General features: G+C 48.6%; 2 protein-coding genes across 3 annotated transcripts; both read right to left on the bottom strand.

Moving 5' to 3' along the window:
* Positions 1-6344: 6344 nt before the first annotated feature.
* Positions 6345-10293, bottom strand: LOC119301387 (isochorismate synthase 2, chloroplastic-like). 2 transcript variants are annotated; one of them, XM_037578352.1, is made up of 15 exons: positions 9796-10193; positions 9448-9704; positions 9205-9322; positions 8975-9091; positions 8752-8898; positions 8503-8577; positions 8364-8432; positions 8053-8171; positions 7877-7934; positions 7622-7732; positions 7403-7487; positions 7208-7305; positions 7020-7112; positions 6853-6937; positions 6345-6721 (listed from the first exon to the last, which is right to left on the bottom strand). In XM_037578352.1, exons 1-14 carry the CDS (start codon positions 10099-10101, stop codon positions 6863-6865), a joined length of 1728 nt encoding a protein of 575 aa, XP_037434249.1. In that variant the 5' UTR covers positions 10102-10193; the 3' UTR covers positions 6345-6721; positions 6853-6862. The 2 variants fall into 2 exon arrangements, 1 of the variants encoding a protein (XP_037434249.1); XR_005147031.1 differs by lacking the exon at positions 6345-6721 and having other exon boundaries at positions 6882-6937; positions 7020-7125; positions 9796-10293.
* Positions 10294-10437: 144 nt separating this feature from the next.
* Positions 10438-13650, bottom strand: LOC119301388 (mitochondrial outer membrane porin-like). The gene is made up of 6 exons (XM_037578353.1): positions 13495-13650; positions 13308-13375; positions 12172-12282; positions 11995-12084; positions 11712-11920; positions 10438-10974 (listed from the first exon to the last, which is right to left on the bottom strand). Exons 1-6 carry the CDS (start codon positions 13538-13540, stop codon positions 10671-10673), a joined length of 828 nt encoding a protein of 275 aa, XP_037434250.1. The 5' UTR covers positions 13541-13650; the 3' UTR covers positions 10438-10670.
* Positions 13651-14263: the final 613 nt, after the last annotated feature.

Genomic DNA, 14263 nt, shown 5'->3' on the forward strand with positions numbered 1-14263 from the left:
TATACTAATATCTCAACAACCCTAGCGTCACCGAACCTTAAGTGTGTAGACCCTACGGGTTCGGGAGACACGCAGACATGACCGAGACGACTCTCCGGTCAATAACCAACAGCGGGATCTGGATACCCATGTTGGCTCCCACATGCTCCTCGATGATCTCATCGGATGAACCACGATGTCGAGGATTCAATCAATCCCGTATACAATTCCCTTTGTCAATCGGTATGTTACTTGCCCGAGACTCGATCGTCGGTATCCCAATACCTCGTTCAATCTCGTTACCGGTAAGTAACTTTACTCATACCGTAATGCATGATCCCGTGATCAACCACTTGGTTACATTGAGCTCGTTATGATGATGCATTACCGAGTGGGCCCAGAGATACCTCTCCGTCATACAGAGTGACAAATCCCAGTCTTGATTCGTGCTAACCCAACAAACACTTTCGGAGATACCCGTAGTGTACCTTTATAGTCACCCAGTTACGTTGTGACGTTTGGCACACCCAAAGCACTCCTACGGTATCCGGGAGTTGCACAATCTCATGGTCTAAGGAAATGATACTTGACATTCGGAAAAGCTATAGCAAACGAACTACACGATCTTTGAGCTATGCTTAGGATTGGGTCTTGTCCATCACATCATTCTCCTAATGATGTGATCCCGTTATCAATGACATCCAATGTCCATAGTCAGGAAACCATGACTATCTTTTGATCAATGAGTTAGTCAACTAGAGGCTCACTAGGGACGTGTTGTGGTCTATGTATTCACGCATGTATTACGATTTCCGGATAACACAATTATAGCATGAACAATAGACAATTATCATGAACAAAGAAATATAATAATAACCATTTTATTATTGCCTCTAGGGCATATTTCCAACACCCACAATGCCGCCGGATCAAGATAAGACTAGTAACGGTAAGCAAATTGAACAAATCATCGCCCACAACTGCTTTGTGTTCTAATCGTGCATAGAATCTACGCATAGACCTAGCTCATGATGCCATTGTTGGGGAACGTAGCAATAATTCAAAAAAATTCCTACGTGTCACCAAGATCAATCTAGGAGATGCTAGCAACGAGAGAGAGGGAGTGCATCTTCATAGCCTTGAAGATCGCTAAGCGGAAGCGTTACAAGAACGCGGTTGGTGGAGTCGTACACGCAACGATTCAGATCGCGGTCGATTCTGATCTAAGCGCCGAACAACGGCGCCTCCGCGTTCAACACACGTACAGCCCGGGGACGTCTCCTCCTTCTTGATCTAGCAAGGGGATAGGAGAAGTTGAGGGAGAACTCCGACAGCATGACGGCGTGGTGGTGATGGAGCTCGTGGTTCTCCGGCAGGGCTTCGTCGAGCGCTACGGAGGAGGAGGAGGTGTAGGAGAGGGGGAGGGGCTGAGCCAGGGGAAGGGTGCCGCGGCCCTCTCTCTCCCTCACTATATATAGGGGGCGGGGGTGGAGGAGGCTCCCTAGGGTTCCCTAGGAGAGGGCGGCGGCCACAGGGGAAACCCTAGATGGGTTTGGGCGCCCCCACCCCTAGGAAACTTGCCCCCAAGCCGGAAGGGGTGGCTTCCCTAGGGGAGTCGCCCCCACCTCTCTAGGTTACGTTAGATGGGGTGGGAGGGGCACTCAGCCCCTTAGTGGGCTGATGTGCCCCCTCCCCTTGGCCCATAAGGCCCCCCAACGCTTGTCGGGGCCTCCAAAACCCCTTTCGGACACGCTGGTCGTCACCCGGTACCCCCGAAATAATTTCGGACTCCAATACCCTTCGTCCAATATATCGATCTTCACCTCCGGACCATTCCGGAACTCCTCGTCACATCCGGGATCTCATCCGGGACTCCAAACAACCTTCGGTAACCACATACTATTTCCCATAACAACTCTAGCATCATCGAACCTTGAGTGTGTAGACCCTATGGGTTCGGGAACCATGCAGACATGACCGAGACATCTCTCCGGCTAATAACCAATAGCAGGATCTGGATACCCATGTTGGCTCCCACATGTTCCACGATGATCTCATCGATGAACCACGATGTCGAGGATTCAATCAATCCCGTATGCAATTCCCTTTGTCTATCGGTATGTTACTTGCCCGAGATTTGATCATCGGTATCCCCATACCTCATTCAATCTCGTTACCGGCAAGTCTCTTTACTCGTTCCGTAACGCATGATCCCGTGACCAACTCCTTCGTCACATTGAGCTCATTATTATGATGCATTACTGAGTGGGCCCAGAGATACCTCTCCGTCATACGGAGTGACAAATCCCAACCTCGATTCGTGCCAACCCAACAGATACTTTCGGAGATACCCGTAATGCACCTTTATAGCCACCCAGTTACATTGTGACGTTTGGCACACCCAAAGCATTCCTACGGTATCCGGGAGTTGCACAATCTCATGGTCTAAGGAAATGATACTTGACATTAGAAAAGCTTTAGCAAACGAACTACACAATCTTGTGCTATGCTTAGGATTGGGTCTTGTCCATCACATCATTCTTCTAATAATGTGATCCCGTTATCAACGACATCCAATGTCCATGGTCAGGAAACCATAACCATCTATTGATCAACGAGCTAGTCAACTAGAGGCTTACTAGGGACATGTTGTGGTCTATGTATTCACACATGTATTACGGTTTCCGATTAATACAATTATAGCATGAACAGTAGACAATTATCATGAACAAGGAAATGTAATAATAACCATTTATTGTTGTCTCTAGGGCATATTTCCAACACCAAGAACTTCCCATTGGTATTGAACTTGGCCCATCGGTATTCCCTAATAGAGTAATTACTACCGGCATAGCATAGCCCAGTAGGTATTAAACTTAGCACGTCCCTGTCCCCTTGGAGTTGCCACCTTGATCACACAATTCAAATTCTCTTTTTGTATCGAACTAAGCACAAAACTAACCGACATTGGCTACATTATAGCTCCTGCACAGGCCATCCATGGAAAATTTATGTCGAAATAAACAAATTAAGATAATCGGTACTCTCTTCATCCGGATTTATAAGGCATATATGTAATGTTTTTCATTGTTTTTGATATAGCTCACCATTCATACCGAATAGTGCATATATGTATTTTAATATTTACTTTGACCATAGCTCTATCAACAATATATGAGATGTATGCCATAAAAATTATATCGTTGGAAACTTCTTTTAAATATGAATTTGATGTTGTACTTCTGTGGCATACATCCCATATGTTAGTGGTATAATTGATATTCAAAGTAAATATTAATACGTATTAAGCCTTATAAACACTGGCGGGGCTATGTGTTATCAAAATAGGCCATGGCCCGCCCAGCCCAGAGAAAATACAGTATATGATTGAAGTAACCTGGGCTATGAGGACAAACAATAGTGGCCTTCCTTTGAACCGGCCGTCCATCTTTGACTACATAGCTCCACCACTGCTACCCCTAAAAAAAGCTCCTTATAAACCCAGAGGAAAGGAGTAGCATTCACAACAGAAATTCTATCGAGACTCCAATTTATCCTACCCCCTTCGATCCAAATTAATTGACGCTCACTTAGTACAACTTCGATCAGAGGGGATACCACAAATCCCTGATTTTGTATAACCCCAACCCCAACTCCACTAATCTTTCTATCTTCTTCCACGTGGGAGCTGCAATGTGGACCATGCATGTCAGGTTTGTCCTAGAAATTGTGGTTGCTTGGGAAATTTTCCAAAAGTTGTGGCTTTGTGTTAGGAGCTAGGGTTCTGCCCGGTCTTGGCCGTAGGCAGTAGGGGAAGGAGGGGGCTGGGCGTGGCGATGAGCGGCCGCGCCGGCGGCTGGGCGCCATCGCGGGAGAGGAGGATGGCGGCGGCAGCGCAAGAGGCAGGGGGCGGCTAGGGTTCCGGCTCCTCTGGGAGCCGGGCAATAGAGATAATCTTCTTATTGCTTAATTCCAAAAGGAGTCTTACAGCCTATATATATAACCTAGATAACTTGCAGAAGAATTAACCTAAGATAACTTGCATAAGAATTAACCTAAGATAACTTGTGGGCTAAGATTGCCCAGCGGGCCTAGCTAAACCGGCCATAACACTTCTCCCCACCTGCACAAACAGCTCGTCCTCGAGCTGTAAGGTGGGGAAGTGCTTGCGGAACTCCTGGAGGCGATCAACCAGCGTCAAACACCTTCTCGACAGTTGGGGCGGCCAGGTCGGCGGCGATGGTGTCCTCCGGAATGTAGTCTGCAACCTCCAGGTAGAAGAGTCGCGGGCAGGCATGGCCAGGCGTGTAGGGTTCGTCGCAGTTGAAGCATAACCCTTGGCGACGACGCTCGAGCAGTTCGGCTGATGTGAGCCGGCGGAACTGCCGCGCCGCGGTCGCGATGAGGGGTGTCGCAGAAGCCTGCGCAGGCCGACCCTGCACGGAATCCGGCCCGGGTAGCAACCCGGCGGTCCGGGACGGTGATTCCTGCTGGATGGCCACCACGCGGCGCTCGAACGCGCGGGCGTAGTACATGGTCGTCTGAAGGTCTTGTGGCCCCTTCATCTCGACGTCCACGCGGATGTGCTCGGGAAGGCCGCCGACGAAGAGCTCCGCCCGCTGTAAGGCCGTCACACCAGGCACGTGGCATGCTAGTGCCTGGAAGCGATCGGCGAAATCCTGCACCGTGGAGGTGAACGGTAGGCGGCCCAACTCGGCCAAGCAGCTCCCGCGTACCGGTGGTCCAAATCGAAGAAGACATAGCTCGCGGAAGTGATCCCACGGTGGCATGTCGCCCTCGTCCTGCTCGAGGGCGTAGTACCATGTCTGGGCGGCCCCGCGGAGATGGTAGGAAGCCAGCCAAGTGCGCTTCGACGCGGGCGTGCGCTATCCATGGAAGAACTGGTCACACTGGTTGAGCCAGTTAAGCGGGTCGTCCGAACCGTCGTACGTGGCGAAGTCGATCTTTGCGAACCGGGGCGGCTGCTGGTGTGGCGCGCCCTGGCCCACTGCCTCGGCGGTACGGAGGGCTGATGACGGAGCTCGGTCCAGGGTGGAAGGGCCGACGTAGTCCCCTATGGCTCCCGACGCCTCGGGCTGCAACTGGAACCCTGACGGCGGCCGGGCCTCCGTGGAAGCTGACGGCGGCCCGTGGAGCCAGCCAGGAAGTGGCGACGGTGACGAAGGGAAATGGACCTCCTGGATCGGAAGGCCGCTCGGCGAGGACCGGCCCAGGCTAGGGTTGGGTGGGGGCGGTGGTGGAACCTACACCGTTGCCGCCGGGAGGGATGGCGCGGTGAGGGACGGCGCAGGCGGCGGGGCCCAGGTCGGCCACTACGGTCCCTGGGTGGTGGCGGGCGGCACGGTTGGCGCCGCGAACGGCGTCGGCCACTGCGGCCAAGGCGGCGTCGAAGCCGCTGGTGGGGAAAGCGCCGGGTAGCCGCCGATGGTGGCCGCCGGTACTGAGTACCATGGCAGCGCCTGCTGGCCCGCGGACGCGGCCGGATGAAGCGGTGGAGGCGGCCCGTACGGGCCCGCCAAGTAGAGGCGGATGCCCTGGACCGCGACGACCAGGTCGTTGAGCACGCCGGCCATGGCCTCCGGTGTGAACTGTGGCGGCACTGGGGGAGGCAACGGCGGTGGTTGCTGGAGGGGGGTTTGTGGCTGGCCCTGGCCCGGCGTGGTGCCGAGTGCGGGGGAGATTGGCGCCGATAGGGAGGCCGTGGTGCCCGGCGACGCAGCGGCGGCGTTGGTGGAATTGGTGGCAGCGGCGGTGGGGGAGGCGTTGGGCAGCGGCGGCTGCGGTGGCGGCGGGTTTGGAGGCGGTGAAGACATGGTCGAAACCCGGGTACCTGATACCAAGGTGTTAGGAGCTAGGGTTCTGCCCGGTCTTGGCCGTAGGCAGTAGGGGAAGGAGGGGGCTGGGCATGGCGATGAGCGGTCGCGCCGGCGGCTGGGCGCCGTCGCGGGAGAGGAGGATGGCGGCGGTGGCGCAAGAGGCAGGGGGCGGCTAGGGTTCCGGCTCCTCTAGGAGCCGGGCAATAGAGATAATCTTCTTATTGCTTAATTCCAAAAGGAGTCTTACAGCCTATATTTATAATCTAGATAATTTGCAGAAGAATTAACCTAAAATAACTTGCATAAGAATTAACCTAAGATAACTTGTGGGCTAAGATTGCCCGGTGAGCCTAGCTAAACCGGCCATAACACTTTGTGTGACAGTGTGAGGTTGGCCTATTTTTTGTGACTACAGTTTTGTGACTACAGTTGAATGAGAAAGAGGATCATGGGCTCAGAGACTATGCCACACGCTCTAAGAATCACTGCAATGGGCACCAACTGGACTAAGAATTGTTCTTACAAATATAAATGAATGATCTATGTCATTGCCCATCAGATGAAAATAATGCATCAGGTACATTATGCTTGCAACAAGAAGCATCCAGATCATATAAGCAATTGGACCAGGCCAGAGAAGAAGTCAAAAGAATGGTAATATACACTTTGCACTAAACTGACTTGTTACAATCATTGTACATAATTATTTAATATGCTTTTATTTAATCTTTTGTACGCTCCACGACTATCATCACTGTCATCTCCTCGAATCGATATTTCGATATTTCTGTGATTGCGTCTTCAAGAGCCATGCAAATCAGGCTGAAATCCTTCGAAGTTTACAACGCACGCACACAAACAGATATGAACTCCATTTGGAATCTTCCCAACAAATCAAAACTTCCCTGTAGAAGGAGTTCAAAATAAACACATCGGGCATAATGTCAGATACAAACTGAAGTTGTAGACATTCTATATAATTGAGATAATGTAATTTCCCGCCTCTTTCTAAGTATTGTAATCTCTGATGACTTACTAGTTACAGTTCAAATCAATGTCCCCATGTTTCCTGCCTCTTGGTAGCAAATATGATGTTCTTGATACTGCAACAACTTTGCAAACTGAAAATAGTCATAAAATCTAACGTGTTAGCATTCCAAATAGAAGTCAGTAATAACGGTCATGACGTTGGACAGAGACTACCTGAGATGCTTTGAGATCAAGCTCATCCCATTCAAAAGATGGATTTGTACCTTCGACAATCCCGGCACCGGCATAAACTAAAGTGCTATATCCCTGGACAAGACAGCTAGGTGACTTATGCTTCTAAATTAGGATAGGTTAAGAAGGATAAGGTTTACACAAATATTGATGACATGTGTTTTATTTACTTTTCCAAGTAGCGCTGATCTAATCCCAACAGCAAACTCACTTTCAGCTCCACCAAACCAACCAACAGGTCCAGCATACATTCCACGGTCGAAAATTTCTGCAACAACATCAGAAAATAGCATTCAGAGATCACCATCAATAGGTTGCATATGTTAGTTTACAGATAACATTTTACCCAGAATACAAGCACACACCATAATCTCGTATGAATTGGCGCGCTTCTTCAGTGGGCAAACCACAAACAGCTGGGCTTGGATGAAGAGCATTTAGGATGTCAAACTGCAATACCAGAACAAAGTATCAATAGTCTATTATATGAACACTAGTTGATGTCTGCAATAATCCAAGGCAAAAGAAAATTCAAATGATCCCTACATATCCAAGTGACAGAGAATATTTCAATCATAGATTACCTCGTCGTCCTCATTTCTTAATCTTGCAGCTAATTGAGCTGACAAATGTTGTACTCTTGGAAGTTTCCGAAGGGCCTTGCTGGGATTGACAACAACCTCATCACAGATCATCTGCAGATTAGATCAGATCCACTGGTTCAGCAAAAATTGCAGTAACCATATTTTGTTTTCTGAAAAGCATTACTACTGAGTACCAAGAGCAAAGCAAACTATTCCACGATCATATCTGAAATTGGACTGTGAAACTTAACTTGCCTCAAGCTTCTTCTTTATGCTGTCCCGTACAATAGTAAATTCAGTGTCCTCTTTGATGCTGCAAGAATTATTTGCATTATTGACCAGTCTGGTCTTCGTACAAGGTGCCGATATCACCGTAAAATTTCAGAAATATGTCAATCTTATGATTCCAAGCACAAAGAGGGGAAACAAACCTTAGAAGCAATTCCTGGCCAATTTGAAAATCATCAGCCCTTGTTTTCCCTCTTGCTCGCGTGCCGGCTAAAGCCTCGCTGGAAATGTTCAAGTATTTCCGGTGAAATAGTTGCTCTGGCTATTCAGAATGTTTGGATGAAATTAGCAATAGTTAGAACAGAGTTATGTAACAATGCTAGAGCAAATATACAGATAAACAATGCACAAGGCATAAAAAAGACCTATCTCTAAACAGGATTCTGACTATACATGATATGAAAGAAGGTCGGGTAAATCAGGAAGAAAGGAAAGTGCATCACAGAAGACATACACTATTTCCAACAAATGCAGGAGCATCAGGTGGCTGTATGCAGAACTGGTAGGCATTCTGGCCCTCAACCTGTATACACAAGAGTCGCGGAATGATCTTTTTGTAAACAACGAGGGGAGGGGACAACAATACAACATACCTTCAGACAAGCTAACAGCTCCAGAGGGTCGATGCAAGTATCAGTGATGTACCTGCTGCACCTTGCCAACACAACCTGTGGAAAATATTTCAATGGCAAGTTCAAAATATGTGGTGAACAAAAATGGAAAACAAGTATTTTCTTAACTAACTGGAAAATTCTAGCATTGACAAAAATATCAGATTTGACCAAACCTCTCTGTACTCGCAAAAGGACAGGTAAAAAAAATTGCTTGCTAATTCGGTTTACCTTGACTAATTCGGTTTGGCTCCCTTTGATCATCCGAAGAGCTTGAGTAACAGCAAGATCCCAGGACGCCTTGGTGGGGACATGATTGAGATTTACGATGGCGGTTTGTAGGATGGACCTGTTCACCTTAACTGAACAGGGTGATATCTGCATAGAAGCTCAAATTAGTGGTTGCTAAGTTACTATCTTGCACATGACAATACAGAAAAATAAAATGTCATGCCTTGTGCAATGTTGATTGGAGCTCGTCCACAGCGCTCTGCCATGTCCAAGAAAGCGAGTCGTCCCACGCAATCGTCGTCGCCAGAACCGAGCCCTCCTCGAGCTCGCTGAACTCAACCTGCAATGCAGTACACTTTTACATTGCACACACTTGAAAAGAAGCAGCCAGTACACATGCACATTGCATTCATCATGCAGAATGAAACTGTCACCAGTTGCGGATCGACTTACTTGTGGAACAACGAAGTAGAATGCGCCGTAGTCTTCCCATTCGACCGAGGCGTCGCTCGACGCGTCGAAACGGATGGCGCCGTAGGCGCGGATCAGCGGGCAATCCCTTGAAAGAAATCTTCACGGGCAAAGAAGAGGAGGAACAGCATCGTCAACGCACTCTAAGCCAAGCTTTATCACAGTTCATTCAATTCAAAAAAACATACTACTAGCTCATCGAGTAGGTAGTGAGTTTTTGCGTACCTCTTGATGGCTCGCCAGTCGCGGAGGGAGAAGGGGTCCGTGCCGCGGAAGAAGACCGCCGACCCCACGCCGGCGACGCTAACCGGCTGCTCCCACTGCTCCTTGTGGCCGCCGTTGCCGTTGCTGCTGCGGCTGCCCACGGCGACGGCCGGCGTGTCCGGCAGGGGCGCCCGGGCGGAGAAGAAGCAGCGGGGCAGGGAGCTCTGCCTCTGCGCGTGCAGCCACTCGATGGCGTCCCCTCGCTGCCGAATAGGCACCTGCGTGCGCATTTTATCCAGATAGAACGATCAAACGCAGTTCCACACCACACGCGCCATTGACGAGGGACATGTGCTTTGGCTTTGCTACCTCGATGCGGATGATGCCGGAGGAGGACGCCGGCGGGTCGGCGTTGAGCGCGGCGACGGCGGCCCTGAGCTGCCCGACGGCCTCCTGCGGCGCCGACGCTGCCGGCAGGGCCCGCGTCTCGTGCATGGTCACCACGCCCCGGTCGCCGACACCTGCCGCGCAGCCGTTCATAGACAGGGAGCACGACGGCCTGACCCACCTGCTCCCATCGCGAGCGAGGAGACGACGTACGAGCCCCTTGGACGCCGGGCGGGAGGAGAGGAGGCGACCGGAGTAGAGCGACGACGACGACGGCGACGGCGACATTGCTGAGGATGTGATCTCGAGCGAGACACTATCTAGTACCCCACGCACGTAGACGCCGATGCATGTTTCGTCGCGAGGGAAACGAGAGGAGATAAGAGACGATTCTCATGGGGATAAGTGGCAGAAGCGTAAATCTGCTTCCGCCACGTGGCCAGCCGATAAGCCGCACGCTTGCACGACGCTTTTCAACGTGGCCAACCAGTCAGCCGTTCATCCCAGTTATAGATTGTATATTATTGCCGGATCGAGGGCTCAACTCAGGCAACAATCATTATCTTCTCCCTTGGAAAGTAGGCTACACCACAGCAAGTTAAAAAATTGACGAATGCTGAATCAAGTTCAGAATTTTCAGAGCTTGAATTATTACTGCGAGTGTGGCTCAACGGACAGGCACTACACCGAGCAAAGACAAAATTCCTCAGGAATGAAACACGGCAGTTCTTCAAATCTAACAGACTGCAACAACGCGCCCAAGGGCGTGTGAAGTATTGTCAACCCGCCCCGATTTCATCCGAAACCGAGGAACACCCCTGACTGAGAGCTTAGAGAAGGGGGGCTTGATTTCGCAATCAAGGCTTGAGAGCAATAGCAATGCCGACCTTCGAGCTCTTCTCGATGGCCTTGGTGTCCACCTCCGCCGAGATGGTGCACAGCGACTTTGGCATGAACTCGTGCTGGATCAGCGCGCTGGCCTTGCCAGAGTTGTTGATCCGGGCCTTCACAAGGGTGAGCGGGTCCAGGGTATGCTGGGTGCCGAAGGTGAGGCTGTTCTCGTTGCTTGAGAAGCTGTGGGTCAGCTCTGCCCCAACAGCTGTGCCGGATTTCTCCACAATGTGGTAATAGGATGCAGTCAGGCTGTCTCCCTTGTTGTTCCTGCAAGAATATTTCAATTCAAATCGTTAGTGGGAACTAGCCAACGGTGCACCGAGAGTTGATGTTAGTTCCTCGTGCATCAGCTTGTATACATTTTGATTCTTCTGAGGATGCTAAAGGAGGTCCATGTTTAACTACCAAACATACACGATAAAAATCAGAACAAGAGCTTGTTTAATTGGTTTGGTTTAAAGAATCTAACAGCTCACAACATGTATTCTTCGAGGGGCACTGATCAATATTAGCTACTCCCTCCGTTCCAAATTACTTGTCGCGGAAATGGATGTATCTAGAACTAAAATACATCTAGATACATCCATTTCTGCGACGAGTAATTCGGAACGGAGGGAGTAGTTGAGAAAGGATATGTCTGATTTGAAGAAGAAAAAAAACAAATAAAAGGACACAGCAACTGCTTGCTAGGTCAGCTTTATTTGTGGTTGCAATGATACAAGAGTTTGTTAGCAACATGTTGCAACTACCAAGCAATTGGTAGATGATAAAGAATGACCTAATATAACACAAAAAGACCTTGGGAAGTTATATTTTAGCTATTTGTATACTGTCTCAACTGAACAATAACTTGCTAGGTGAGATAGAACAAATAGTGATTAACATATACTCTAAGAGCGTTTAGATCACGTACCTATGAAGATGTCACAAGGATCAAATAAGCTAAGATTGGCAAAGTAATACTTGTGAATCCTAATTTACATAGATAGATCTTGAAAACTCACAGGTTCAGGGATGCGATAAGATCCTGGTTAGTGTAGCTAAGTGCAGCATTGTATTTGGTGAAATTCTTGGTGGCTGTATCAAGCGACACATCAGCACCAAGAGCTAGAGCACTAGTTCCGAACGCGCCGGAGAGGTTGACTACAGGATTGGCAGTCAAGCCAATGCTTGCATTAATACCAGCATAATCATGCAAGTACTGGAGCTCAACCTGCAAACAAAGAACGAATCAAACATAAGCAACAACCAATTAAGAAACCATTACATTGAGGGTTAGGATACCACCTTTCCAGATTTCTGATCAGGAACAGCAAAGCTCAAGATGGTCTTCAGCCCTGGTGCTGCAAGATCGTCAGCGGTAATTGTAGTAATGACCTGCCCAAGAGAACAAAGCAGTCAGTACTAAAAGCTGGAAATACAACAGAACAATTATAATGTTTGACGAGGGAGAGAGAGACATACATTCGATGCTGAGTTGGCCTTCACATCTACAGTGATGTTTTTGTTCTTGATCTGTGATTGGATCTCACCGAGTATAAGATCAGCCTTCTTTGTACTGGTAGCAGTAATTGCCTGCATGGAGAAATTCAAAGAAAAGGTTGACAATAGAACTTATATCATAGGTACCACACCGTTACCATAGCAATGTCAACATAGCAGCAGTTGTCACAAGAAAAAAGTAATATCAAGAGAACGCTAGGATATGTACAGCACTGCACCGGTGACACTATCATATTTCACTGTGATGGCACTTTACACAAAGATTCTGTTCTAAGAATGGGGTGGCATCCACTAAAATGCTAATTTGAAGAAATATATCATTTGTTGAAGATATTGACAACAGCATAAATCCAGTTGCATCAGACTCCAGATCTATATCTTATTTTATTTTTTATGGAAAAAAAATTCAGAACCCACACATCCCCCAGCCAAACCAAAATAAGGAAACGACAGAATAAAGTAGAATAGCTTTTGGAACATTGGATTAGCCCATTTCTTTTGGTCTAACAAATGACATGATTAACAATGACAGAAAATCCCCGCCTACAGCCCCAGAAAACACAGTACAACAATCCTTAAATATTGTTGTGATTGTAATTACTCGCAAGATAGCTACCTCAATAAGACAGTAATACAGCTATTGTTCTCCAGTCTCCAGCCCTATGTTGATGACTTGGTAGGGTCTGCCGATGTGCCCTAGTTATTAAGCGTAAATTCTATGACAAATTATTGGGATACAACTCCCCGATGAATTCAGGACAATGGCAAGGCTAGCACATTGAGTTCCATCCCATTCTCCCGAAGTCCTAACCAACAGAATCAATTCCTCTATCAGCCCAAATGCAACCCACAACAAATCAGCAAAAGCCATAAGCAGCAAAACCTATCTAAAAACCCTCGCGCTACCCAGAGCCAGAGGTCGTCAAACCACTGCCCAGCGATCAATCACTCGGATCACACGGAACGACAATAAACCGCGCGAACAGATCAGGAAACCCAATAATCTCCTGGAGCCCGGATCAGACCGCGTCCCTTTCTCGCACGACGCGACCTGGCAAAACGGAGCAGGAAGAGACAAGATGTAGGGGAGCACTTACGGCGCCATTGGCGGTGTAGGTGGTGAGGGTGAACTTGTGGTCGGTCTGGTAGTCCCTGTACAGTAGATCTGCAGCGAGCGAGCAAGCACAACAATCAGCATATCTCACAGGGAGGAATCTAGCTCGGAGAAGAAGAAAATCCCACGAACGCGGGTCGGGCGGGAGGGGCGGAGGATCGGGCGCTCACCCTTGGCCTTCTTGCCGATCCCGGAGTAGAGGCCTGGGCCGCCCATCTCCGCCGGTGAGCTGGGATGCGCCTGCGCCGCTGGAGCTGCGTGGGTTTGTGGAGGGTGGGGGGAGGCGGCGGATAGGTGGTGGAGGGGAGGGAAGGAGCGGGGAGGGGGGAATAAAGGCGGAGAAATTCTACGGCGCACCAGGCGATGGCGAGAGCGGCTGCGGCTGCGCGTGGGCCCTCATAAAACCCTAGCTTAATGTTTTGTTTTTCTCGCCCATTTTCGGGTTTCCACACGACTCATGCGATATTTTTTTTTGACATTCTGGTTTAGAAGACATTGTTTTTATCACATCTTTCTTGTGCTATGCTCATGCAATCATGTTTTGATAAAATCATGTTTTGAAAAAACAACATATATGCAGGTTTTTTGCAACAACAAAAAAACGTATATACATGCTTGGTTTTGCATATTTTGCGTATAGTTTAATTCATGTGCAATTTGAGATAAAAACACACACACACACACAAGTGGACATGTGATGTCCTGCTAAGGCTGCTATATGTGTTGCTTGTGTTGTGTCCTTAGTATTTTATTGGTTTCTCAAAGTTGCATACGTTATGTGGAGTCCTTCGGAATGCATAGAGAATCAAAAGGGTTTATTCTTTTCCAATCATGTGGCCTAAACAATATGTCTTTTTTTTTGCGGATGTAAATAACATGTCTTTTGTGGAATTTTTTTCCCCTAGTTCATCAAGAGGTACTTGATCGGGTCAACATGTA

This window comes from Triticum dicoccoides, chromosome 5A, assembly GCF_002162155.2.
Source record: "Triticum dicoccoides isolate Atlit2015 ecotype Zavitan chromosome 5A, WEW_v2.0, whole genome shotgun sequence".
NCBI classification, from domain to species: domain Eukaryota; kingdom Viridiplantae; phylum Streptophyta; class Magnoliopsida; order Poales; family Poaceae; genus Triticum; species Triticum dicoccoides.

What these genes read in the sequence shown, in the direction of transcription:
- LOC119301387 (XM_037578352.1), bottom strand. Translation starts at nt 10,101, where the DNA reads ATGTCGCCGTCGCCGTCGTCGTCGTCGCTCTACTCCGGTCGCCTCCTC. An exon ending in CTGCATTTGTTGGAAATAGT is followed by an intron (nt 8,172 to 8,363) that starts GTATGTCTTCTG and finishes CATTCTGAATAG; the next exon opens with CCAGAGCAACTATTTCACCG. An exon ending in CCAATTCATACGAGATTATG is followed by an intron (nt 7,306 to 7,402) that starts GTGTGTGCTTGT and finishes ATGTTGTTGCAG; the next exon opens with AAATTTTCGACCGTGGAATG.
- LOC119301388 (XM_037578353.1), bottom strand. Translation starts at nt 13,540, where the DNA reads ATGGGCGGCCCAGGCCTCTACTCCGGGATCGGCAAGAAGGCCAAGG. An exon ending in AGGCCAACTCAGCATCGAAT is followed by an intron (nt 12,085 to 12,171) that starts GTATGTCTCTCT and finishes TCTCTTGGGCAG; the next exon opens with GTCATTACTACAATTACCGC. An exon ending in CTGATCAGAAATCTGGAAAG is followed by an intron (nt 11,921 to 11,994) that starts GTGGTATCCTAA and finishes CTTTGTTTGCAG; the next exon opens with GTTGAGCTCCAGTACTTGCA.